Genomic DNA, 25,148 nt, shown 5'->3' with positions numbered 1-25,148 from the left:
GCAACTGAAGAATGCCAGGCTAGAAAAGCCTCACTTTTTTCTTTTCAAATAAAATAATCATTTCAGGCAAGTGTAGTTGGAAAGCCTGGAGCTGTTAGAATAATACTTCTATGACGTTTCATTTTGCTGCACATCCCTTTAGAGAAAACAATTACTTCTCTCCACTGAGATCTACCAGAGATCGACATCCCAAAATTTCCATTTTCAAATTATGCCCATGTATCTCCTTGGTACAGAGGCTTCCAAGTGATGGTTTCTAAAAGAAGTTTGTTTATCTTCAGTACCAACAGTCTTTGAAAATGTTCTCTAGATGAACTCTAAGAGAATAACAGAGTTGGAAGAGACCTTTGAGGTCTTCTAGTCCAACCCCCTGCTCAGGCCCTCTTTGTCACTGGACCTAACAACCATTTTAGGATTTTGACTTTTTGTACCTTTTTAATGCTCTACACCATCAGCCACTTTGCAAATTTGTTTGGAGAAACAATATATAAACATAAGCAAAATAAAGACACAGTGAAATCCTGTATTATTTTTTTAAAAGTAAATCTTAAGTATAATCATTAAATCCATACAAAGAATCATATCATCCTACAGACAACAGTTCTACATTCCATGGTAAGTAGTTTATGACGTTTTATTATTTTAATGAATTTTTAAAAGGCAAGTTATTCATTATATCGACACACAAAACTGCTTTTGCTACATAGAACATTCAGAAGTACAAAACACATTTTTATCCACAGCACAATTCCACACAGAGACATGAAAGAGTCCAACAGAGATTGATGCCAGTGGTAAGAAAAGTCATTTAAATAAACAAAACACCTGCAGTTATTTCTTGGGGTGGGGTGGAGGGGAACTGATGCAAAGCAACGTACAATTCAGAGCCAAGAATGAACACATTGTTGATCTCAATGGGAAATTTTCAAGCATTTTTTCCCCACTGAAATCAACTCAGATGATTTCACCATTTATTTCAGGAGAAGATAAGATTGCTAGTGGGTGGAGGTCAAAAATATTTCCCTCTTGCCTTCATCTAGGAAGGATCAGAAGGACAGAAGCTGGAAAAGAATGGGATCATGGCAGTGAGAATTTTGAAGAAACTTATCCAATCCAAAATCTAGGCTGGGCCAGATTGTATAATAATGGGTGGAACTAATCCATTGTACCGAGCAGAAAACAATCAACCACATAATCATTATGGGTTTTGTGTAAACTCTATTCATATTAAAAAATATTTACTGTGACGATTTACAGCAGGGGTGTCAAACTCAATTCATTGAGGGCCATGTCAGGACTGTGGTTGATCTTGGGGCTGGCCAGCCATGGGTGTGGCTGACTGGGTGGGTGTGGCCAGCATGACGCCCCTCCCCAAACTGCTGGCATGTTTCTTTGCATTGGGTAGACCAGGCTGAAGCCACACTGGCTCGATGTGTCAGGATTCTGTTACTTAACCCCATTTAAACCACGAGTCTCAAAACTTCCAAAACTTCAAAAAAGGATTTATTGGGAGTTAAAAGGTTCGGCATTGCCTGAGTGTAGCCGACTCTGAGACACATCATTCATTGTCACCCTTGACTCTGGTTTTCCCCTCCACCCCCTGGGTGTATCATAATTCATATTCTCCAATGGGGCACATCCATAGCCAAGAGTCATCAATCATGCTCTCCAGTTAGAATTTTGGAGTGCCAGAAACTTCAGTCACCTAGTTACTATCTTTGAAAACATTTATGGAATGCAGTTTCGGTTTTGCAAGCTGCTGCACTGCTCCCCCCTCCCTTTCTGTTGGCAACTCTAAAAAGACCATAGAAATATTTTATGAGTTGACATGATGTTTCTTCGCACTGGGTAGACTGGGGCAGCCCCATGGGCTTGATCCAACCACATTGCAGGCTGCATCCATCCTGCTGGCTTTGAGTTTGACACCCTTGATTTATAGTATATTAATTTGTCAATAGCCCCAACAGGCTGCCTTAACTATTCTGCATTATTACAGTGCTTTCTTCCCAACTAAGATCAATATTGTATTAAGGATGACCAGAAGATGTTTGCACCTAATAGCCAATATCTTGTGTGTCTATGGAATTGGTAAGCAAGAGATGCAGATGGATAATGTAAAATCACCATCAAAGACGACACCAGCCAGATCACAGAAAAACTCGGAGAAGTAGTGCAAAATCAGAAGATATGGAAAGACCTGCTCCATAGAATCGCCCAGAGTCAGACATGACTGAATGGATAACATCATCATCAATGTAATATATTTGGTCCTCCATAGTCATTGCAAAGTATCTGAATGGTATCCCAAACCTATCCACATTTAGTGTCATTTATTATCCTCCCTTCGTTTGAAAAACTAAGGTGTCAGTTTCTTCTTTCTAGCTGTCCCTCAAACAAACTCACCAAGATTAAACAAAATATCTGTTAGATAGCCTATATAATATCTATTATATATTATATAACCTATTATATAGACTGCACATCTGCCAAATGTTTAAAAGAGGGGTGATGTGAGAAGCATAGTGCATATAAAAATGTATACACCACACCAGCAAGGGACAAAAAAGATCAATCAGTATTGTTAACGCTGGACTAAAATGAATTCAGAACTTTGAAAAGGTTGGCTTGTAATTCTAAATGTTGCTTTCTAGCCAGGAAAAGAAACCAAATTATACAGTATATAGGCACTGATGACCAAAATAATGGTGGAATTCACATATAACACAAAATCGGAATTTTTAACCTCAGATTTGTTGAAAAACAAACAAACAAAATACCACACTGGCTTGGTTTGCCGATAACTTTAAACCATGTTGTTCAAACACTGTAAAAAACATTGCTTAAGGCTTAATGCTTTATACAAACTGAGCTAATTTACTAATATTAATAACACTAATTTAGGCTTTTTAAAAACTATGGTTTGAAGACGTTAGAACAAGGCAGAGTGAATCTTATAAACTAGTGAAGTAATCAGGATTCTCAATTCTCTCTATTCCTTTTGCCAATATGTAAAACAAAAAAGGGCAGAGCACAGAAATAATTTTACTTCAGGTATAAACTGAAGCCATGATTAAAACAAGATACAATTTATAATCTTAAGAAAGTAAGATTTTAAATTATGGTTTGTCGTAAAAAGCCCATGATGTCTTTTTTGGGGGGAACAGATACATCACACAAATAACATCACGTTAAGCTAAATACAAACAAACCATTTTATGGCTTCGAGCTTCGTGAAACCAGCCCAAAGGCTGGAACTACTTATTACACTCAACTTGGGTTACTGCTGAAAATAGTTTCCTGTATCTATTGTGAGAGCCAGACATCAGAAGTGTTTCCTTCTACCCTTGTTCACTTATTCTTTGTCTTGACATTAATATTCATATTAGTTACATTTGCAGGATATGCTGGGATGGGCTAAAATGGAGTTGATTGTAACCTGTAATTCAGGATGTTGTGAGAAACAGGCATCACCTTAAGTCACAATGGAGTTTGTTTTGGATATAGCATGTTATGCAAATGCAGGAATTATTTTTGTTAACTTGGGTTTCACAAGATTGGTGGATCCAGCCACTTTTTCTTGCTTGTAGTTAAGACTATTTTTGAATGTAAAAGCTGTTCCTTCAGTCGTCCAGCTATACTGGGTCTACAACTGTGAATCTGCTGGACTGTGTCACATCCGAGAATAGCCAAGGCACTGAACATTAAGAATACTCAATGCACATGTCAAACTAGGCTTAGCAAACTAGGCAATTTGTAAACTCAAGCATTGGTTTGTAAACCATGACTTATGGCTCAGCAATAAGTGTGAACTCAGCCACCTGTGGCCTATTGAATAATGCATTTTTAAACCAATGGCTTAAACACATTGTGCTATCTATAAACTCAGCTGCAATTTGAATTTGTGACATTCCACCAATACATTAATTGCTGATTGTATGTAATGGCCTCTCTCTTAACCTGGGTACACAGACCTACAAGTCCCACCATACCTGCCAAGGATGAAGGAGGCTGTACCTCAACTCATTTGGAAGGTGCTAAATTCTGGACAATCAAGGATTCTGCAAATTAATGTGTAAAGAAAGCCACAATGACTCAGTAATTGTTCTTCCTTTACAGAAAGAAAAGAGAAGATTGGATGAACTGGACTAATGCAGTCATTCATATCTGTTCTGTAAGACCACATACCATGTGACATGTATATCTCCTGTTCCAAAGAGGAGAGCTTACTAGATCTCAGCCTAGATCAACTGTCCTTTAAATTTGTTTTATAAATTCCATGCTATCATGCGCCCTGTCCAAACAGCTTCCTTTGTTGCAGACTTTCCATTTCTATAGCAAACTCAAACCCAAACAGAGAGATAGACAGACACAAAGAACTGATTTCATATGATACTAGTTATACAGATGGTATAAAAATGTCTACACATTCAAGTTTAGCTGGATTTAACATGGAGTCAGAAAGGCCATAAACATTTTTGCCAGAAAGCACCAGATTACAGGAATGTAACCTTACATTCAAACTGGCCTAGAATGACTATAAGATAAACAATGAAGGCATTAACACACACGTGCACACTTTCCTCGAGAAAATGGGTGAGCCACATCATCACTGGCCCAATCTCACAATTTACTGGCCATTTAATGATGCCTGCCATAGAAGTCACAATCTTTCTGCTAATCCTTCTTTGCAGTCACAAGCACATCTCATTTGAATAAGGTGCCTTGCAAACATGACACCAAACAATGATATCAACAAGTAGATTTTGCAGTATGTGGTATACATCATAATAACATAATTTCTATGCAGTACATCCACAATATATTTCTTTCAGTGTCCTTGATCTTCATTAGCTCCCTTGCAATTCCAATACAGAATGCATTATATTTAGTGCCAATTTGGGGTGGGGGATGGTTGAAAGAGCTTGAAAGAGCTCAAGTTAGTAAGAGTTACTAACTCAAGCCCTGTGGTGCAGTGATTAAAATGCAGTATTACAGGATAATTCTGCCCACAGCCTGGAGTTCAATTCTGACCAGCTCAAAGTTGACTCAGCCTTCCATCCTTCTAAGGTCAGTAAAATGAAGATCCAGATTGTTGGTAGCAATATATAAATAATGTGTCTACATTGTAAACCATCCAGAAGGTGCTGCAAAGCACTATGGGGAGGTATATAAGCCTAAATGCTATTTTTATTGTTATAACAAACTTTATTGTTCAAACAATCTAATCCAAAGTTATTGACTTGATGGAAAGATGTTGGCCAGAACTTCAAATATATAAGTAAAAAAGTAAAAAAGAATAGATCTGTATGTATGTATGTATGTATGTATGTATGTGTGTGTGTGTGTGTGTATATATATATATATATACACACATATATATACACACACACACACCACACACACACACACACACACAAATCAGAGCGTGTCACAGATCTATTCTTTTTTATTTAAACACAAAACAATGCCACTTCATTGTATGTTTTTCTATTACTGCATGTGTGTGTATGCAGTATACGTTTCTATGCGGTATGCTTTTCTATGTATTTTTTTAATTATTACAAAACTTTATAAATAGGTGGCAGGGAGCATAATGAAGCATAGATAATCATAATGAAGGTAAGGTCATATGGAACAACAGCTTTGGTTTCGGTTTTGATATTTTTTTTAATCCTATAGTTCCAATCTAGAGCAGATCCTAAGAATAGATAGGCTGTCCATTCTCTATTCTAGCTTATAAACTTTATCATCTTAGACATTCTTGATCTAAATTACAACATTTGTGATACAGGATGGCTAGTATAGTTGTTGTTGCTTGTTACTATTTTAACTGATACTCCCACATGTTCAAGGCATCTCACACACACACAAAAAGGCATCACAAACATTCAACCTACTTTGACCCTGGTTGCAACGTGAGCTGAGATCTGGTTACAACCCCACAACCATAATAATTCTACCTTTGTGTTGTGCGTAGTCAGTGCTACCATATATTCAGCACATCTATATGCAGGAAAATTTTAGTTTAGAATTACAATAGGTCGGTTCTTGCCACCCTTGTTAGTTAGGTTCCTTTTAAAGGGTTGGGCTGCAGTGACTAAATCCACAAGTGCATGCAAGCAATTTAAGGATTTTCCCCCAGTGAAGCAAATTATGGAGACTGAACTGTGTTTCTTTTAGTCCATCCCAACCCAAGACTGCTATGCATTACTCATTAAAACTCCTTTGTTCCAAGTTCTAGAGGAATCTGGTGGGTTTTGAATAGTGAGTGAAGGATTGGCACACCTAATATTTGAGCAAGATAATTTTCGTGGAAATGGGAAATTAGCAACGATTCACATTCTGATGTTAAGAGCTCTGGAAATCACAAAGTGCCCCCCCCCCATTCTTTTGCTCCCCCCCTTTCCTTCACCCATCCAACCCTGACCCCTTCTGCCAATGGGAATGAAATACAGGTAGTCCTCAACTTACAACAGTTCATTTAGTGACCATAGTTGCAACGGCATTGAAAAAAGAGGCTTATGACCATTTTTCACAGTTACGACCTTTGCAGCATCCCTGTGATCACGTGATCAAAATTCAGAGGCTTGCCAACCGGTTCAGACTTATGACAGTTGCAGCATCCCAGGATCACTTGATCCCCTTTTACAAACTTCTGACAAGCAAAGTCAATGAGAGAAGCCAGATTCACTTCACAACTGTGTTACTGATGTATCAACTGCAGGGATTCACTTTAACCACTGTGGCAAGAAAGGTCGTAAAATGGGGCAAAATACACTTAACAAATGACTCACTTAACAAAAGGGGCTGCCACAGAGAGGAAGGGATCAAGCTACTCTCCAAAGCACCTGAAGGCCAGACAAGGAATAATGGATGGAAACTGAACAAGGACAGAGTCAACCTGGAAATAAGGAGAAACTTTCTGACAGTGAGAACAATCAACCCATGGAGCAGAAGTTGCCTTCGGAAGTTGTGGGCGCTTCATCACTGGAGGCTTTCAAGAAGAGACTGGACTGCCATTTGTCAGAAATGGTGTAGGGTCTCCCGCTTGGGCAGAGGGTTGGACTAGATGACCTACAAGGTCCCTTCCAACTCTGATTATCTGTTAACAGAAATTTTGAGCTCAATTGTGGCCATGGGTCGAGGATTACCTGTACAAATTGAACCCTTATACAAGTCCTGACTAATACGATGCAAATTATTAGAACTTGCCTGGTTAACATGGTGAAGGAGAGGAAGTTATCTCAAATAAAAAAAAAAAAATACGGAGGCTTCTTGCATAAGAGCTTCTATGATAATGTTGACACCAATAAACAAATGAACAAACAAAAACCAGTGCCCAGGCTACATCAGCAGGGTTTCCCCGGCCCTGTGCCAGAGCAGGTTATCTGGCAAGATAAATTTACTCAGAAAATGGTGGAAACATGCCCAAATCAGCAAAGTCTTCTATGTTGTAATTGCCAGTCCCTTGGGTTGGATCCCCTGGAATAGGTAGCATATCCTGTAGAAGAATGAAAAAGCAAAAGAAAATGTGATTTTGGTTTAACTTGGGGATAAAAAAATACTCTTTTTGAAACTTCTGCAATTCAAGACCAACACATTGTTTCGTTGCAAAGGTATCCTTCATCAGCTACCCAAGGCTGTCCATGAGTCAGCCATGAACTTCTGTTTTTTTTAAATTCGATGCTGCCCACTGGAGTTGGCAGCCAATAAATTTAAATACATTCACTCTACATGCATGCATTTTCCACTGTGCTTATGCAGCCCATTTTCTGTCAATCTCTAGTATGTGCTAAGATACTATGCCTTCAGTTTAACCTTCACTCTTCTGAGTTTTGCAAATCTAGCGATGAATTAGTTTTAAATACATACTGGATTATCCTACTGTTCTTGCTCCTTTAAATCTACGGATCTCGAGAAGGAGGTGAGCCATTTTTCCAAATCACAAAAAAGTAATACCTAAAATTCCACCCTAAACTGGCTAGGCACCTCATGTTAAGAATCTAAAATGGATAGGGACCAATAATAATGAAGATTGTGGGACTGTAAATTAAATCCTACTGTATAAGGAGAGATTGAAAAAGTTAGTAAACTTAGCCTTGAGAAAAGATGCTATGGATAGCATTTTTAAATTATCAGAACAGGTGAGAAAGAAAGATAAGAATAGTTGTCTTAAAATATAGCACTGCTACTGATAGTTGAACTTAGGAAAAACATCTTAAAAGTAAAAGCAGTTTTACTAGAACAGGATCTAGCTAGTGGCTTTTGAAATTGGGGGAATTACTTCCAAGAGAGAATGGAGCAAATGGAAATTACTTAGTTGTGTGTTGAAATCGAGTTTGTATTTGCCATTGCTAGGCAGAATTTGGTTTTGTTGTGGGGTGTAATGACATTATTTGAGACCGGGAAAAGGGGTAATTGAGTCAAACATTTTAAGAACCTCTGAGAGCCACGGTGGCGCAGTGGTTAGAGTGCAGGTTACTTCTGCTGATTGCTGGCTGACTGCAGTTTGGCAGTTCGAATCTCACCAGGCTCAAGGTTGACTCCGCCTTCCATCCTTCCGAGGTCAGTAAAATGAGGAGCCAGATTGTTGGGGGTAAACCACTTAGAGGGCTGTAAAGCATTGTACAGTGATATATAAGTCTAAATGCAATTGCTATTTAAGGAGTTCTCCTGTTCTGGATGTCTCCAAGCAGAGACTGGATGGGCAGTTGTTATGGATGTCTTAACATGGAATCCAATAGTGAGCAGGAGTTGGATGTAAGTGTTTCTAGGACTCCTTCCCACTCAATGACTCTATGGAATCCCTAAAGCAGTGATGGCTAACCTTTTTGTTGTCGTGTGCCAAAATTGCGCTCAACCTCCTGTGCTCCCCCTGACCCCCTGTGCATGCACATGTTCTCCCTGTGCTCCCCCACCCCCTGCACATGCGTGCATGCATGACCCCCCACTCCCTGTGCATGCACGCATGTTTCCCGCGTGTGCCCTGCCCCCATGTATGCACTGAAGATACCCGAAAATCAGCTGGCTGGCTGGAGGGAGGTGTGCGTGTGCGTGCATGCACAATGGAACTGAGCTGGGGCGATGGCTCGTGTGCCAGCAGAGATGGCTCTGCGTGCTACTTCTGGCATGCATGCCATAGGTTCACCATCACAGCCCTAAAGCTAGAACTATGGTGCCCAGACATTTTTGGTGGTTCTCACTTACCTGGAACACTTCTGTCTGGCTGGTTTGCTGGTGAGGATGCTGCTCGCTGTTCTGCTGGTTATGGTGCTGGCTTTGCCACTGGGACCAGACCTCTGAAGGCCGCCCTTGAAACTGTCCACTACTTTGGCTGCTCTCAGCTAAAAAAATAAAAACCTCACTGTGAAGATTCGTGTTAGAAACAAAATGATAATTCTAGCATTTTGTCTGTGGGTGAATTAGCGCCAGCACTGGGAACCTTAAAATGCCTGTGGGTTGGATTGAATCTGTTAGTACAAGATATGACAGAATATCTTATCCTTCCTAAATCTTTCCTCCTTCCAAAGCCCTCGTTTTGTGAACAAATCAACCGGTGATAAACAATAGAGTTTCACCTTCCATGACATCATTCTATGCTTTTCTGTGCAAGGAAAAAAAGTCTCCCTTACTCTAAGCAATGAGAGATGTAGTGTTATCCAGTTTGAAGAAATAGCAAGGTCTTTGCAGAATAGTGGTAAGACTCATTACTTGCCTTTTATTCTTAGGGTAGGGTTTCCCTCTCTTGTCTGTCACTTCACAGAATATTCCTGCATACCGCAAAGAAGCCCCTTCTTTGAAAGATTATCTAAATGCATACAAAAAGTGTTGTGGCCTGTCAGCAGAGCCTGGGGAAGGCACTGACGAGTGCTCTGCATCAGAGGCAGAGATGGGGCCAGGATCGTCCGATAGTTATCAGCTGCCTTCAGAGTCAGAGATGATTGGGGAAGAAGAACAGCTGGAGCCTGTTCCCCATGTGCGCATGCACAGAGCTGCCAGGAGAAGGGAACAGTTAAGGAACAAGGGTCGACTTGGAAGTAAAGGTACAGGTAGACGGTGAATGGCTCCTCCCATAGGGAATAAAGAGGAGCAAAAGGGGAGTAGTGTTTGCAGGAGACAAATAGTTCATTTAATTAGGGTGAAGATTTGTTCCTGACTCCTTGCCAAGTAATTTCTGCTACAGCATTGCGCTTGGAAGCTATCAGCCTGGCAACTCTCCAAGCCTGATAAGGTCTGTGATTGTAAATCACTCTTGAAAGATTGTTTGCCAGGACTTTGCCTAAAAAAAATTAGCCTAATAAAAAGGGGTCTTGCCCAGATAAGGAGTCTGCTTTGTGATTTTGTGAAGCCTGGGTCAGAACAAAAAGGTCTGTCAAGAGTCAAAAGGAGACATTTTGCCCCAACCCTCCAGAAAATGAAGAGTCTTTCCAGGATTATTCCTCAAACTGTGTTCATTCTTCCCAAAGGAGAACATTAAAATTATTTGTAAGAATTAGAAACTTGCACTAACTTTTCTATTTGTGAATGTAGTCCAAAAGGCCTACTTTTTAATATTAATTATTATATTAATCATACCAACAATGGTGTAATTGTCAGCATGTTTTTGCAGACCTAAACATTGTTTGATGCTGATCTTTTTAAAACAAATCCTATTGGTAACTTTTGAATTAGAAGAACCAGTGTCCTGAAAAAACACACACTAGACATTAGATCCAGTGTCCGGAACAGTTGAAGCAAGTTTTATTTTCCCTTTCTCCTTGCCTTAGGCTGGAATAATTCATTGTAGAACTTTTTAAAAAGAAACCAAAAGAAAGAAAGAAAACCACAGACATTTTGGGTTGTGTACGCTTTGATGTTTAATGTGTTCTCTCTTCACCTTTTTTTTCTGCCATATCCACTCACACCCTTTTCTGAATTTTCAGTCAAGTCCCCTTGGTTGGGGATAGTGCTTCAATTTGCTGACTTGAAAACAATTCCTTTGAAAACAATTCTTGTTCAATTCCTTTCTTCTTTTTTTTAATCTTCTGGGGTATTTTTTTTAATGCAAACAGGAGCAAATTGTCAGATGATAAAGAATCTGCCTGGAAGAATACTGGGCTATTAGCCAGTCAGAATTCTTATGTCTATTTCCTTTGCAGTCACAATGCCCTTATGCACCCAGATAGTTCAACTCTTGTATTTTGGCTAGCATCACTTTTGGAAAAGTCTGTTCGGTATTCTATTCCTGAAAAAAGGGCTTGCAAGCTGCCAAGAGTAATAAAGATAACCCTTGATAGGGGCCACGGGGTCAAATCTTCTAGACCAGCGGGTGTTTTTTTTCCAAACTTGGCAACTTTAAGATATGTGGACTTCAGCCCTCAAACTTCCCCAGCCAGCATGGAGAATTTTGGCAGTTGAAGCCCTCCTATCTTAAAGTCACCTAGACAATATTTTCAGAATATTGCTTTGCCTTCCTCCTCTTAAGAGCTGAGAGAGGAACTACCCCAAAGTCACCTAGCTGGTGGGACTAGAATTCACAGTCTCCCAGTTTCTGGACTGGTATCTTTAACCACGACACCAAACTGACCATTATACTTGCTAGTTCTATGATGCATACTATCTTGCTATATTTCTTTTTGACAATTTCTCTAGTTTTCTCAATACGGTGAGTAAAAAAGTAACCACTGCAGCCTCCCATGGTCATGTGATCAAAATCCAGGCGCTTGGCAACTGACTCCTATTTATGACGGGGTCCTGTAATCAACTTCTGTAACCTTCTGACGAGCAGAGTCAATGGGGAAGCTAGATTCACTTAAACAACCGTGTTACTCACTTAACAACGGCAGTGAGAAAGATCGTAAAACAGGGCAAAACTCAACCTAACAAATTGTTGTGGTTTGCTGGCAGCCTGTGCAGACGGCAGCAGAATCGGACAGTGGGGAAGAACGGGGACCAGTCATGGAGTCTGGGCAGGACTCGGACGAGGGTCCTGCGTCCAATACAGAGATGGGGCGAGGACCATCTGGGGGAGGCGTGCTGACTCCAGAGCCTCCGGAGTCTGGCAGCTGCGAGGCAGAGGACCCAGGGGAGCCTGTTCCCAGTGCATGTGTGCACAGAGCTGCTAGAAGAGCAGCTGAGACAAAAGGGGTGACTCGGGAGTAAGGCTGAGAGGTGATTGGCCCTCCCATAAAGTATAAAGGACATGCAAAGGTAAAGAAACCTTTGCAGAAAGCAAAATCATTCACTCTGTTTGGATTAAACCTTGAAGCTCTGTGTGGACTTTGTACTTCGGTTGGTTTTTTACAGTCAATTTGGCACTTTAGTTATTGGCAGCAATTCAAAGGAGAGAAAGGTGGGTGCTTATCTCGAGGGACTGTTTGGGACTCATTACAGGCTGGGAATGAACATAATTCCCAGTGTTGAAATGAAACAAGAGTTGTTTTAACTAAGTGTGTGCTTAATTACGGTCTCAGAAGCCTTGGTCAGAACACAAATGTCTTTTTTAGGAACAGGAAATTCTGGGCTTAATTGTGGTTGTAAGTCAAGGACTACCTGTACATTAATGCGCTAATGCAGTTATGAGCAACTTCCATACCTACCGAAGCCTGTCGTCCTGTTAGCTAGGCTGGAATAGGCGTTTCCACTTGGAGAAGATGTAGCTGGACTGGAAAGGGGGCTGAAGGAAGCTGGATCAGCAGGGTAAGTATGGCTGGATCCAATGGCAAAGGGGGATGATTGTGCCTTGCTGGCTTGTGAAGGGATTTGCTGAATGGAGAGTAAACAACAACAACAACAAAAGATGATGTATCTGTCCGCATTTCTCAAAAAGCAATGTAGCAACCTGACAGAGATCCAAGCTTAGCCCCGACAGCCTTGTGCATTACAATATCAGCATCTTTTTTTCAGGGCTAATTAGGTCATTTGTTTTCATTTTTATTGCTATTGTAATTTAAGGAACTTGTAATTTAAGGCTATTGTAATTTAAGGAACTTGTGGAACTGAACAATTAACTTGTGGAACTGACAATTAACCAGTGGAACAGCTTGCCTTCAGAAATCATGGGCGCTCCATCACTGGAGGTTTTTAAAAAGAGACTGGACAGTCACTTGTCTGAGATGGTATAGGTCATTGGTGGCTAACCTTTTTGGGCTCCCGGAAGGCAATGAGCCCCGCCCTCCTGCGCATGTGCACGCAACACCACCACCCCCGTGCCGACAAAACTTCTGCCGAAACAGGCCCATTTTTTGGCCTCCAAAGGCTGCAGAGACTTCCCTTGAGCCCCTGGGAAGGCGAAAACAGCCTCCCCCGAGCTCCAGAGGCGCCCCGGAGACTGAAAACAGGCACTTCTGGTATTTCAGGAAGACCCATTTTTCAGCCTCCCAAGGCTGCAGAGGCTTCCCTCGAGCCTCAGGGAGGCCAAAAACAGCCTCAAATGGGCTGAAAATCAGCTGGGAGGTGCGCGCATGCACAGTGCAGATAAGTTTGGCTGGGGCTCGCGTGCCCGCATAAATGGCTGCGTGTGCCACCTGTGGCATGCGTTCCATAGGTTCACCATCATGGGTATAGGTTCCCCTGCTTGAGCAAGGGGCTGGACTAGAATACCTCCAAGGTCCCTTCCAGCTCTACTCTACTTTAGTCTACCCTACCCTACTCTACTCCGTTCCATTGTTAGAGGAAATGCTTCTCAAATTTGCAGCAGACACAAACCTGATGGGATGCTACTTTCAGGTGTTGGAGACAGAAACTATGTCCTCACTCAAGAATATTCCAAAGCATCCTTTGGAGAGGAAGCCTCCTTATTACTGTACCTACAAATATGCCTCTTGTGAACCAAATGATAAGAGCCCAAAATACAACACACAATTGCTCTTCCCCCAAATAGATGTAAAAAACAGCCTTTTGAAATTAGTTGCCATACCTGTCCAGAGAATGGAGGGCGACTTCCTGTCCAGGCAACTTGGCTTTGATTTAACTGCCGAGAAATCTGTGACAGGTTCTGGCCTGTTGATGAAGAGGACTGGATGTCGTTGACACCTGGCACATGGACCACAGATGAGCTGCAACAAAGAAAATGAAAAAGGGATTTGGAAGATAGAAGATTGCTTGACCTCTAGTCCTTCATTCTACGTGGACCAGCCCAGATATAACTGTATTTGAGATGCTGTATGCTAGAAAGAAGTAGGGTTTCTGGAGAGGAGGAGGAGGAGGAGGAGGAGGAGGAGGAGGAAGAAGAGGAGGAGGAGGAGGAGGAGGAGGAGGAGGAGGAGGAGGAGGGGAGGAGGAGGAGGAGGAGGAGGAGGAGGAGGAGGAAGAAAAGAGGAGGAGGAGGAGGAGGAGGAGGAGGGAGGAGGAGGAGGAGGAGGAGGAAATTGTAAGGTCCTTGGTGCTTTTTGAGCTTGGTTGTTTTCTTGCAGACATTTCATTACCCAACTAGTGCTAGAATACCCAGATAATCAGAGACAAGATTAATACAACCAAGCACAAGATTAATACAACCAAGAAGTAAACACTATTAATGCACTGATGGTGTTACTTAGTTGGATAATGAAATGTCTGCAAGAAAACAACCAAGCTCAGAGAGCACCAAGGACCTCACAGTTCAAGCCTGAGCTACAAATATTCTCTTCTATTGATATAACTGTATATTGAATCTGGCTATTTCTGAGCTCCAATTTTCCCCCAATAACACTGAGGTCAAAAGATCCTATTCATGAATGCTTGCTCAATGTATGCCAAGTGTTGATTCTCTGCCTTTATTCATTCTGCCATAAGTCACAGTACCTGAAAGATTTCCCAGAATGTCCTGGTTGAAACGGGCTCCCTTGAGAGTAGATCTGCTGGTTTCCTGTTGTGGACGCTGAAGGCATCATCTTTTTATCTGCTGCAAGTGTAATCAACAGAAAGAGACGGCTCAAAACAAGCCAAACCATCATACAAGCCAGGTTTAGCTTCGGTCGTACCATTGTAGCTGCCAACTTGGTTTTGTAACCATATCCTGCACCTAGTCCTCATTCCACGTATAGCTCACAACTGCTGTTTCATACTTCTGAATCTCTTCTAATCTTTACTAACAAAACACAACAATGGCAAAACTGTCCTTTCACCATCACCAAGAATTTTGTGGATAGGTGTCCTTCCAACTAACTGCTACATTCTTGTCTTCCAACTACATCTGTGGAATGATGGCAAAATTCCTCCTGTGCAACATTGCATTTGTATGAAATTGCTCATCTGTAAGAGTCAGCTTAATGTCAGCGTTCCAAGTAAGGCACCCATTGAAAGCAGAATTCCGAGGCAGTAGATTCTTCGAAGAACAATTTATTGGATACATCATATTGGCACAACTGGTGAAAACCAGCTCTGAAAGTTCCCGCAGTTTTCACCTAATTAAAAACTGAAAGTTCCCCCTTCCCCCCAGGTCATCAGTCACATTGTCCAATAGTGGTGCTGGCAGGTTGCCTGGTTACTCCACTCCTCCTCTTCTCAGCCACCTGTTGAAATGACCTTGGTTCCCACAAAAAAAACCTTTTTATTTTGATGGCAAAGCCGAGTTTCCCCCTGCCCTTTCTCCCCCTCTGCCTTGTGGCAACCATGAGGCCTCAAAGATGGCCTCAGCCAGGTTCACTTCAGGGTTGACAGTTGCCATCAAATCATTCTACAGGTTCCCCAAAGGTGCTTTTTCAAGAGGCAACTGGACTTTCTGGTTTTTCTTTGAAGACATTTCACTTCTCATCCAAGAAGCTTCTTCAGTTCATGACTGAGAATCTCCATATACAATCTACAGATGCATTCCACATATTCAACTAGGTTGAAGTATTCCTTGTTGGATTCTACTGTTGTTATTTCATGTCTGTTCATATCTAAGCATCGTACATGTTTCATTTTTTGTGGCTTATCATATTGACCAAACTTTACTGTATGGTTATTTTAATGTTTTAAAATTCTCTACAAAGCCATTAAATAAATAAATTCAGTAAACAGGTGATGAGTATGGATGACTATTGCTCCTTCAGCCCATGAGGAAGGATGGTTCACTTCTTTTGACTCTGTCCTTCTATTCTATTGCTCACAAGACTCCCATTAAGGAGATTATGGGGTCTGTAGCACATTAGATCTTTCCTAGGCTGGATCACATGAGGAGAAAAACCTCTTCTTGATCAATAGAGCGCTGATGTCAGAATTGCACTTTTCACATGCTTACAACTGTGCCTTGTCCTCTCACCACAAGTTGCAAAATCAGGATTTTAGAAATAAGGTTCAAATGCAGGCAGAAATAGAGCAAGTTTCTGAATTATCTAACAAGAAAAGTTCACCAAGGGCATCTCACTGCTTCTCTTCTGGCTTCTGTGGGAGCAAATGATGAATACAGTGGGTTCAAAAATTAAGCTGCTGACCAGGAAAGCAGAGTTCAGCTGTGTTCAACCTTATTTATTTTGGCCTTAAGCCATGACTTGAAGAACAATGACAAAGTTGTACCACATTGCAAATCCACCCAAGATGTTGCAAACTACTGTCTAAAGACAGTGTATTTATAATTGGCTCTTGGGATAAGCTTTGAAAATCTTGGCCAGATTTAGCATTTGCTAAACAAAACTGGCTATATTAGAAGGGGCAGTTCAGTAGAATGACAGATTAGGATTAAGGAAGGTCAAATGTCAGTCTTCCTTTGTCCAGAATGAGCTGGTGATCCTAAGTAAGTCATTCCCTCTTGTGCTGACTAACCTCATAGGACTATTGTGTGGATAAAATAAGGGTACACAGAAAGAACCATATATCATTTTCTTGCAAAAAAAGCAAGAGGGCATGAATGTATTATGGTTAGCAATCTTTTTAGCTATGGATGCCCTTTGCAAATTATGTGCACACATGCCCAGCGAACAAACACTACAGAAAAAAGGGGAAATAAAAGGAGGGGGAAGAAAAATATATGAGATTTACCACTTGTGCATTCAATTCTCATAAGGTTTTGGTGTAATGCAGCCAAATCAGATGAATTTGTGAAATTTCAGTCCAAAATAATAAACATCTACATCCCATTTTTGGAGTCCAGGGGCCCCTCTATAGCCAAACTTTTAATTTTTTTGAAATACATTTGGCATGACTACTTTTCCTAGCAATTCAATCAACCTTCAATCAGAATAGAGCTGGAAGGGACCTTGGAGGTCTTCTAGTCCAACCCCCTGCTCAAGCAGGAGCCCCTATACCATTTCAGATAAGTGACTGCTGTCAACTAAAAAATACTTCTTTGGTCTTTTTAGTGGTCAGCAGAAAGAGAAGGGGGAAAGCAGTGCATTCCTTAAATGCTTGAGATAATCGCTTTGGCAACCGAAGCTTCTGGCGGGCAAGATTATTACTGGAGAGCATGATGTATGACTCTTGGCTATGGATGTGTCTCATTGGAGAATAGACACCCAGGGGGTGGGGGGAAGACCAGGGTCAAGGGTGAAATGAATAATGTGTCAGAGTCAGCTGCAACCGGGAAACGCCGACATGTCAACTCCTAATAAATCAATCTTTTTTACTGAGAGATGCGGCTAGAGACTTATGATTTGAATGGAGGTGCATGTCGGAGTCCTGACAACTGTCCTCTTAAAAGCCTCCAGTGATGGAACACTCATAATTTTTGAAGGCAAGATGTTCTGTTAATTAATTGTTCTCACTGTCAGGAAATTTCTCCTTAGTTGTAGGCTGCTTCTCTCCTTGATAAGCTTCTATCTATTACTTTTTTTCTTGCCTTCTGGTGGTTTGGAAAATTGACCCCCTCTTCTTTGTGGCAGCCCCTCTAATACTGGAACATTGCTATCAAGTCTCCCCTAGTCCTTCTTTCTCTAGACTAGCCATACCCAATTCCTGAAACTGTTTTTGTATGTTTTAGTCTCCAGGCCTTTAATCGTTTAATTTAATCGTTTAATCATTCCTCCAACTATTGAGCAACATAGACAATTTCACCAAATGGGCATCCTCGAAACGTGCCACACTACAACTCCCATAATGCTTAGCAAGCATGGCTGTGCAGGCTGAACGTTTCCAGAATTACGATCCAACATGATTGGAGGGAGCAAGTTTAAAAGACAGCTGCAGTAGATCCAGGTTTCTTGACACTAAAAGGAACTTCATCTGGAAACAAATAGCATCTGGGATCACTGTCATTATATCCCAGACAGAAAACAGAATAAAAATAGTAACAAACATTCATCTATTATCCAGAATTTTCCCCACCCTCCAAGATAAAATTCAAATTGTGCATGAGGACTTCTTAATGGCAAATTCTCAACGGCAGAAAATGAAGTTTGGATTCGGGTTTGAATTTAAAAATGTGGAAACCTTGCCACAATGTTGAGAAATCAGTGACAAATTAGACAGAGAGACTGTACAGCATCATTTGAATGTCTCTGCTCAGAGCACCAAAGCCAAGAAGCCAGGTTTGCCAAGCAAAAAAAGCCTTCTAACACATCTGATTTTCTGATATTTAGATATTTGTTTCTATTTTTTTGGCCAGGGATAAAGGAGAAGTGAGTTATATCTGACTTAGGAGATGCAGTAAAGTTCATCCTGCACTGTATTTTTTTTTTTTGGGGGGGGGGAGAGATTTTTACAGGATGTGTTGCTTATAAACACATGGTTGGAGCAATGAGGGATATTTTCATTCCTCCCCTCCCCTGCTAAGATACGTGCTTGACGGCTGCAAAGCAAATGTCCCTAGCATGATAGGCCTCTCTGTGCAAGCTCCAGCTGTTTGCACGCACTGGCTCAGAAAAAGTCAATCCAAAATCAACATTATGCAAAATACGTAAAAGTAACGAGTAGTTTGCCTCAATTCCTTTTTTAACTGCATCCTATGTCAAAAATAGTTCCTTTATGGCTTGAAGCAAGTGCAAGGAATTCCCCCTTCCCCCCAGTTGAAGTTAAAATTTAAAAAGTTTGTTGCGAAAGCGACTGCCTACAAAGGCTTCTGGATTGGGGCTGAAAGGCGAAAGCAAAAGCAGTATGCTCTGTCCTATATTTGGGCAGACCAGGTTGCCCTGATCAAAAACACAGGTTGCATTCCCTTGGCATCATCTCTTGGGAGAACACATCTTAACCTCAATACTGGTAGGAGCCACCCAATTTTTTTTCTAATATCCTCCTTTTCTTTCTCACCCTCTCTCTGCCAAGCAATAGTCTATAGAAAAGAAGTCTAGATTGGTCTACTTCTTCTAATGTCCTCATTTTTTCCTTGTAGCCATACTACAATCTTCACCTTGATTCCAAGGACACAGAACTGGATTGAAAGAACCTTATTAAAGTAGTGCTTTTTGATTTGTGCACTATCTGGACCAGCGGTGGGATTCACATTTTTTTAAAACCCGTTCTGTGGGTGTGGCTTGTTGGGCGTGGCAGGGGAAGGATACTGCAAATCCCCATTCCCTCCCAACCCCACTAACCTGTTTTCCAGTTCCATTCTCCTGTTCAGGGCAACCAAAGAAGACCCAGCCGATCAGCTGGGACTCAATGGAAGGCAGAGAAGAGGTAGGGGTGGGGACAATCAGAGGTGGCATTTGCTGGTTCTCTGAACTGCTCAAAATTTCCACTACCGGTTGTCCAAAACTGGTCAGAATCTGTTGAATACCACCTCTGATCTGGATCAATTTTGAACTAGAATGTAGGAATTCACCTTCAAAAATAACATGGAAGAAATATATTTTTTCCTTTGGCAGAACTAAATCTGGTTCCTGGTGAAAACATTTCAGGAAAGCCTTTTAAAGATTCCTTGTAGTATCCCACACTATGGGACTCTTTACTTCCAGAGATTTATAAAGCTCCACCATCCATGTTTTTTTAGAAGACCTTCAGAAAGTCATTTCACCAGGCCTTCAACCCTAACAGTGTTTTATTGGTGTCCAGTCATAGTGATTGAGTGTTGATTATTGTTGAATTTCATAATTTTGTTTCATGTCTATTGCTGCTTATCCTGTTAACCTGTTGAGACTTGCTTAGATGACATATGATCCAGGTAGGGTAAACAGACAATGGGAGATTAAATGCCATGGCCATCTTCTTAAGCACTTCTGTTTCTCTGACAAATGAGATCCATTGGAGGTTACTTTGAGGAGAGTTATAAGGATAGCCATCTTCTCCACATGGAATGACTACCTCAAAGAGCAACAGCAATAGCACTTACTTATATACCACTTCATAGTGCTTTACAGCCCTCCCTAAGCAGTTTACAGAGTCAGAATAGTTGCCCCCAACAATCTGGCTCCTCATTTTACCTACCTCGGAAGGATGGAAGGCTGAGTCAACCTTGACTCGGTCAGGATTGAACTGACAGTCTGAGTTAGCCTGCAATACTGCATTCTAAGCACTGCGTCACCATGGCTCTAACCACCAAATATACATCAAAATCTAGGGTAGTCCACATGGCTCCAAGGTGAAGGGACAACAATCGACAGAAATTGTATTTCAGTAGCAGATCCTATACTTTGGATTATTCCATCTTGCATTTAGATAACACCTTTGTGTAATTCTTCTGGAAATTAGTGAAAATCAAGCTATTCCAGGGGGAAAAAATCCTGACTGAGGGATGTTACCCTGTACGGATTGAAATTCATTTTCTTCTTCTTCTTCTAACAGAAAAATAATTTTATTATTTTGATGATGTGCACTATGTTTTATTGATTGCAGCTTTCGGGAGTTGATTCAGTTTCGGTAGTTATAGAAGTAGAATAAATAAATGCATACATAAATAACATAAATATCCGCTGTATTTTGCTTAGAGAAATAAAGAGGTGTGAAATTATAAATAGGCGGGGGATCGTTCAATTTGCAAGTTCCTAGAAGTTCATCCAGTGATCCAGGGCTATTCTTGTAGTTTCTTCCCCAAACCCCAAAAACTTTAACCTTAGACTGTCTACTATTGACCTCACCCCTTTCCTAAGAGATCTCTAGGGGGCGTGCATAAGCGCACCAACGTGCCTACCGTCCCTGTCCTATTGTTTCTCTTATTCTTTTATTTTTCTTATATGTAACCATTTCATGTATTCACAACTATGTATACATTTATACTTATTATCTTGTAAACAATTGGCAAATCAAATAAATAAATAAATAAATAAATAAATAAATAAACTTCAGGGAGCAATAACTGTTAAAAAAGCATTTTCCATGATGGATGGAAAAAAGACGACTGCATCTCGAAAGAAGGAGACCCAGCTGTGCTGCTGTCTCCCAATGACCCTTTGTTACAAACAGGGAGATGCTTCTGCCTTGGCTAAGAACGCCTTACATGGTGATTAATTAATAACAAATGTTAAAACTTCATCAGCAGCAGGGAAGGTTAGGAACAATAAACAGAGGGACAAATCACAATAAAAATAATCCTAAAATACTTCTGCAAAAAAAACAACAAGATTTCTGTCCCTTCTCTGGAAAAAGCTAGGTTGATTTATTGATTTTCTACTCATGCCCAGCTATCAGCTGACAACAGTTATTAGAGTTGCAAGTATCTATTTTTTTTGTTCCCTTAAATAGCGAAAACATACAACTGAAAGGACTGTTTTGAATCCAAGCCCTTTCCCTACAAAGAAAGCAAGGATTTTCCATTAAATATGTAGCAATGAATTGGGAACTGGAGAGAAGTCAACTCTTACATCCACTGCTAAGAATAGAATAGGTTGAAAATAAAAGAATAGGCAGCCAATTCAGTTGTAAGACTTAGCCTCAAAGGCATGTCTTTACAACCATCCTGAAGATTGGGTTGTTTGCTGAGCAAATTTACTCCTTTTTGTAAGGGCTAAGTACGGCTTTTTTAAAATTTTATTTCTCCTAATTGGAGAAGACTTGATATCTTCCAACAAAGGAATCCTAAAATATTGCTATTTTGACCATGTTACTAATGAAGAAATGTTCCCAAGGAGTTTCTTCTGCAAGTTACATATAATTGTCACATGCAGAAGACTCCAACATGCAATGTATGGATCAATAGCAATAGCACTTAGACTTATATACCGCTTCACAGTGCTTTACAGCCCTCTCTAAGTGGTTTACAGAGTCAGCATATTACCTCCAACAATCCGGGTCTTCATTTTACTGACCTCAGAAGGATGGAAGGCTGAGTCAAGCTTGAGCTGGTCTGGATTGAACTGCTGGCAGTCAGCAGAATTAGCCTGCAATACTGCATTCTGACCACTGCGTCACCAGGGCTCTATAATCAAATAATGGCAATGAGATGGACTCCCTTGATGCCAAACAATCAAGAGGATGCCCTTGAAATACATGGCAAAGAACATTCGTAGATGACTTACAAAGACCTTAAAAGTCACAAGGGAAAATGCTGAAGTATTCGCCCAAACTGAAAATACTCATTGCTTGATATGCTACACGGCATGGGAGAATCTAATGCTTATACTAATAGGAGATACCTTCCTACATTGCCATTTTGTGAGAGTGTTAAGACTCTCCAAGTGCAATCCATTGTCTCCCAAATCCACAGGCAAGGAGTTGACTTAGAACAATTCAACTTGGCTTTGAATGTCTCCTTTCCCCCCCGTTATGTGTTTTCCACTGAAACAGAGCGTGGGCTTTAGTGTCTCTTGATGGGATATCAGCTGAGAATCCAAAGTAACAATAAACTTAACTTCTACTGAAGATGAAACTTAGAGAACTTATTTTACTTACAAGCAGTTATGCCAGCAAACATCTCCGCAAATCTTGGATCTCTTTCCTGGGTGAAGATGGTGTCTGGTTTTTCCACTGCTTTCCCCCCCTCATGAACATTAGACTGTATACTCGGAACTGGCACCTAATTACAACAGGCAGAGAGGAGGAAACCACAATTTCTTTGATGGCTAAATTTCCACCCAATTTAGTTAGAAACAAGTCCTTGTACCCCAATTTGCTTTCTGCAATAGACATATTTTATTTTTGTACTGCTCTTATTATCCCTTGGATCATAAGCATGCTGGCTTGGTAGTTTGCAACAGTAATGAAGCTGTTGCTTGAATGGTATGGATCCAGTTAAAATGGCCTGCAATTCACGTGTGTGAGAGACACCAAGTGAACAGTTGCAGAAGGCAAACACAAGATATCAGAAGCATTCTCACATTCACTCATCTTGAGGTGCTTCTAGGTAGAAAGATTCTGCAGAATTTTGAGAGGACATTCCGCAGGAGTTCTCTTATTGACAATTTGGGATGGAAATAAGTGACGGAAGGAAGAAGAGAAGAAAAACACAGGCTGTGATCAGTGGTGTTTTTATACAGCACCTTAAATCCCACAAGAAATGCAGAGTGAAAACAAAGTAGAACTTCACAGGAAAACTGGGAATATGCCTTTGTTTTTGTCCCTTTCCTGGGAGAAGATGGCATCCGACACAAAAACAGGGAAAAAGCACAGAAGGATCAGGAGTCATCTAGTCCAGCATTCTGGACCACTATGAATATTAAAGAAGCTAACGAACTTCTCCAGATCATACTGAAGGTGTGTGAAATCACAAAAAGTCATCTCTTCTGTTAATTAATCTGGCTTTCTTTTAAAGCTATTGACAAATCTCCTGGTGACACATTGCTTGGTTTAGCTATGGATTATTTTAAAGAACCCAAGGTCAGTTCAGCAGGGGCCTCTCACCTGAGTTAAGTCATAGGAGGAAAGTCCATCTCTCTGGTGTACTTCCAACTCAGCTTGTTGCTGCTGAAGCTGCCTGAAAGGAAATGAGAAGACCAGTGGTAATAAATTCCTTTGAGATTGTTTTGGAGGAAGACTTGTGTTGTCCTGCCAATTTGCCAGCCTAAAACCCAAGAATGCCAACCAAGTCATTCTAAAGCCTCATCAAGCTTAAGGAGAACAGAGGAAACAAAGACTACAGATCACAATCCAATTAGTAAAACTTCAAAGAAAAAGTTATGAGATCACATCTGTAGCCACTTCACAGAAAATGGACACATCCAACCCTGTAAAGAGATGTTGAAATCCATCCAAACTACCTCTGTAAGTCATTTAAATGCAGGGCAGGGCTTCAGCATCAAGGGCTTTGAGAGAATCACAGCGATAGTTTATATACTTTATGTGTATCTAATCACAGGCAATTAATTTTGTGAGTTTCAATTTATAATTGGTTAGTTAATCAGATGGCTAAGGCAACTCTGAAAAAAACATTTTATCATTCATATATCCAAGGAGATCAATATGGCATAGTCTGGCTTTCCCCCCTCTTTTCCACAACATGTCTAGATCAGGCTGAAAAATGCACAAACACAAAGTCAACTTCTTGAATGAATGCCTTCTCCAGCCCTCCAAAACAGGAAAGTACCACAATGACCCTCTCCGGTTTGAAATGCACCGTCTAACTTTTATCAGCCAGAGTTAATCATGCCTACCATGGAATTATGATCCAACTATTTGATCATGGTGGGTTAGAATGCAATATTGCAAGCTAACTCTGCCCATAGTCTGGAATTTAATCCTGACTGGCTCAAGGTTGACTCAGCCTTCCATCCTTCTGAAGTTGGTAAAATGGGGATCCAGATTGCTGGGGGCAAGAGGCTGACTCTATAAACCGCTTAGAGAGGGCTGTAAAGCACTGTGAAGTGGTATATAAGTCTAACTGCTATTGCTAAATGGGAAGGAAGGAAGGAAGGAAGGAAGGAAGGAAGGAAGGAAGGAAGGAAGGAAGGAAGGAAGGAAGGAAGGAAGGAAGGAAGGAAGGAAGGAAGGAAGGAAGGAAGGAAGGAAGGAAGGTGAAGGAAAGAAGGAAGAGCCATGGTGGTGCAGTGGTTACAATGCAGCATTGCAGGCTAACTCTGCCGAATGCCAGCAGTTCGATCCTGACTGGCTTAAGGTTGGCTCAGTCTTCTATCCTTTCGAGATGGGTAAAATGAGGACCCAGATTGTTGGGGGCAAGAGGCTGACTCTGTAAACCACTTAGATAGGGCTGTAAAGCCCTGTGAAGCGGCATGTAAGTCTTAAATGCTATTGCTATTTGGGAAGAACTTCCTTATTACATGTTCACAGGTATTGTGGGTTTTAAAAATAATATTAGGAAGATGCTAACATACACTTTCCAGTTAATAGGACAATCTTTTAAAAATGTTCCAATTGTTCCTTCATCGTTTTTTTTAAATTAATGAATCAATCAGTGAATACACATACATGTGTATCAACATTATATAGTCAATGGGTCTGACTGAGATCAC

At 40.8% G+C, this 25,148-nt stretch overlaps 2 protein-coding genes across 3 annotated transcripts in view; one reads left to right on the top strand and one right to left on the bottom strand.

The window, feature by feature from the left end:
* The window catches only part of CTXND1 (cortexin domain containing 1), a 413,279-nt gene that overhangs the window by 260,151 nt on the left and 127,980 nt on the right, over positions 1-25,148 (top strand). The gene's annotated exons all lie outside the window — the stretch shown is intronic.
* Positions 5,654-25,148, bottom strand: part of ARNT2 (aryl hydrocarbon receptor nuclear translocator 2) — a 110,286-nt gene continuing 90,791 nt past the window's right edge. For both annotated transcript variants that reach the window (XM_087972616.1, XM_087972617.1), the window contains 7 exons: positions 23,584-23,656; positions 22,636-22,759; positions 14,761-14,860; positions 13,898-14,036; positions 12,579-12,744; positions 9,208-9,344; positions 5,654-7,501 (listed from right to left, as the gene is read on the bottom strand). In XM_087972616.1, the coding sequence (XP_087828742.1) occupies positions 7,403-7,501; positions 9,208-9,344; positions 12,579-12,744; positions 13,898-14,036; positions 14,761-14,860; positions 22,636-22,759; positions 23,584-23,656 (838 nt within the window). In that variant the 3' untranslated portion in view covers positions 5,654-7,402. The remainder of the gene's footprint in view (positions 7,502-9,207; positions 9,345-12,578; positions 12,745-13,897; positions 14,037-14,760; positions 14,861-22,635; positions 22,760-23,583; positions 23,657-25,148) is intronic.

Source organism: Notechis scutatus, chromosome 11, assembly GCF_049901735.1.
Source record: "Notechis scutatus isolate UNSWTSFEM ecotype Mainland chromosome 11, rNotScu1.2, whole genome shotgun sequence".
NCBI lineage: Eukaryota > Metazoa > Chordata > Lepidosauria > Squamata > Elapidae > Notechis > Notechis scutatus.
The sequence above is the reverse complement of the archived record's forward strand: the minus strand, read 5'-3'. Positions and strand labels throughout refer to the sequence as shown.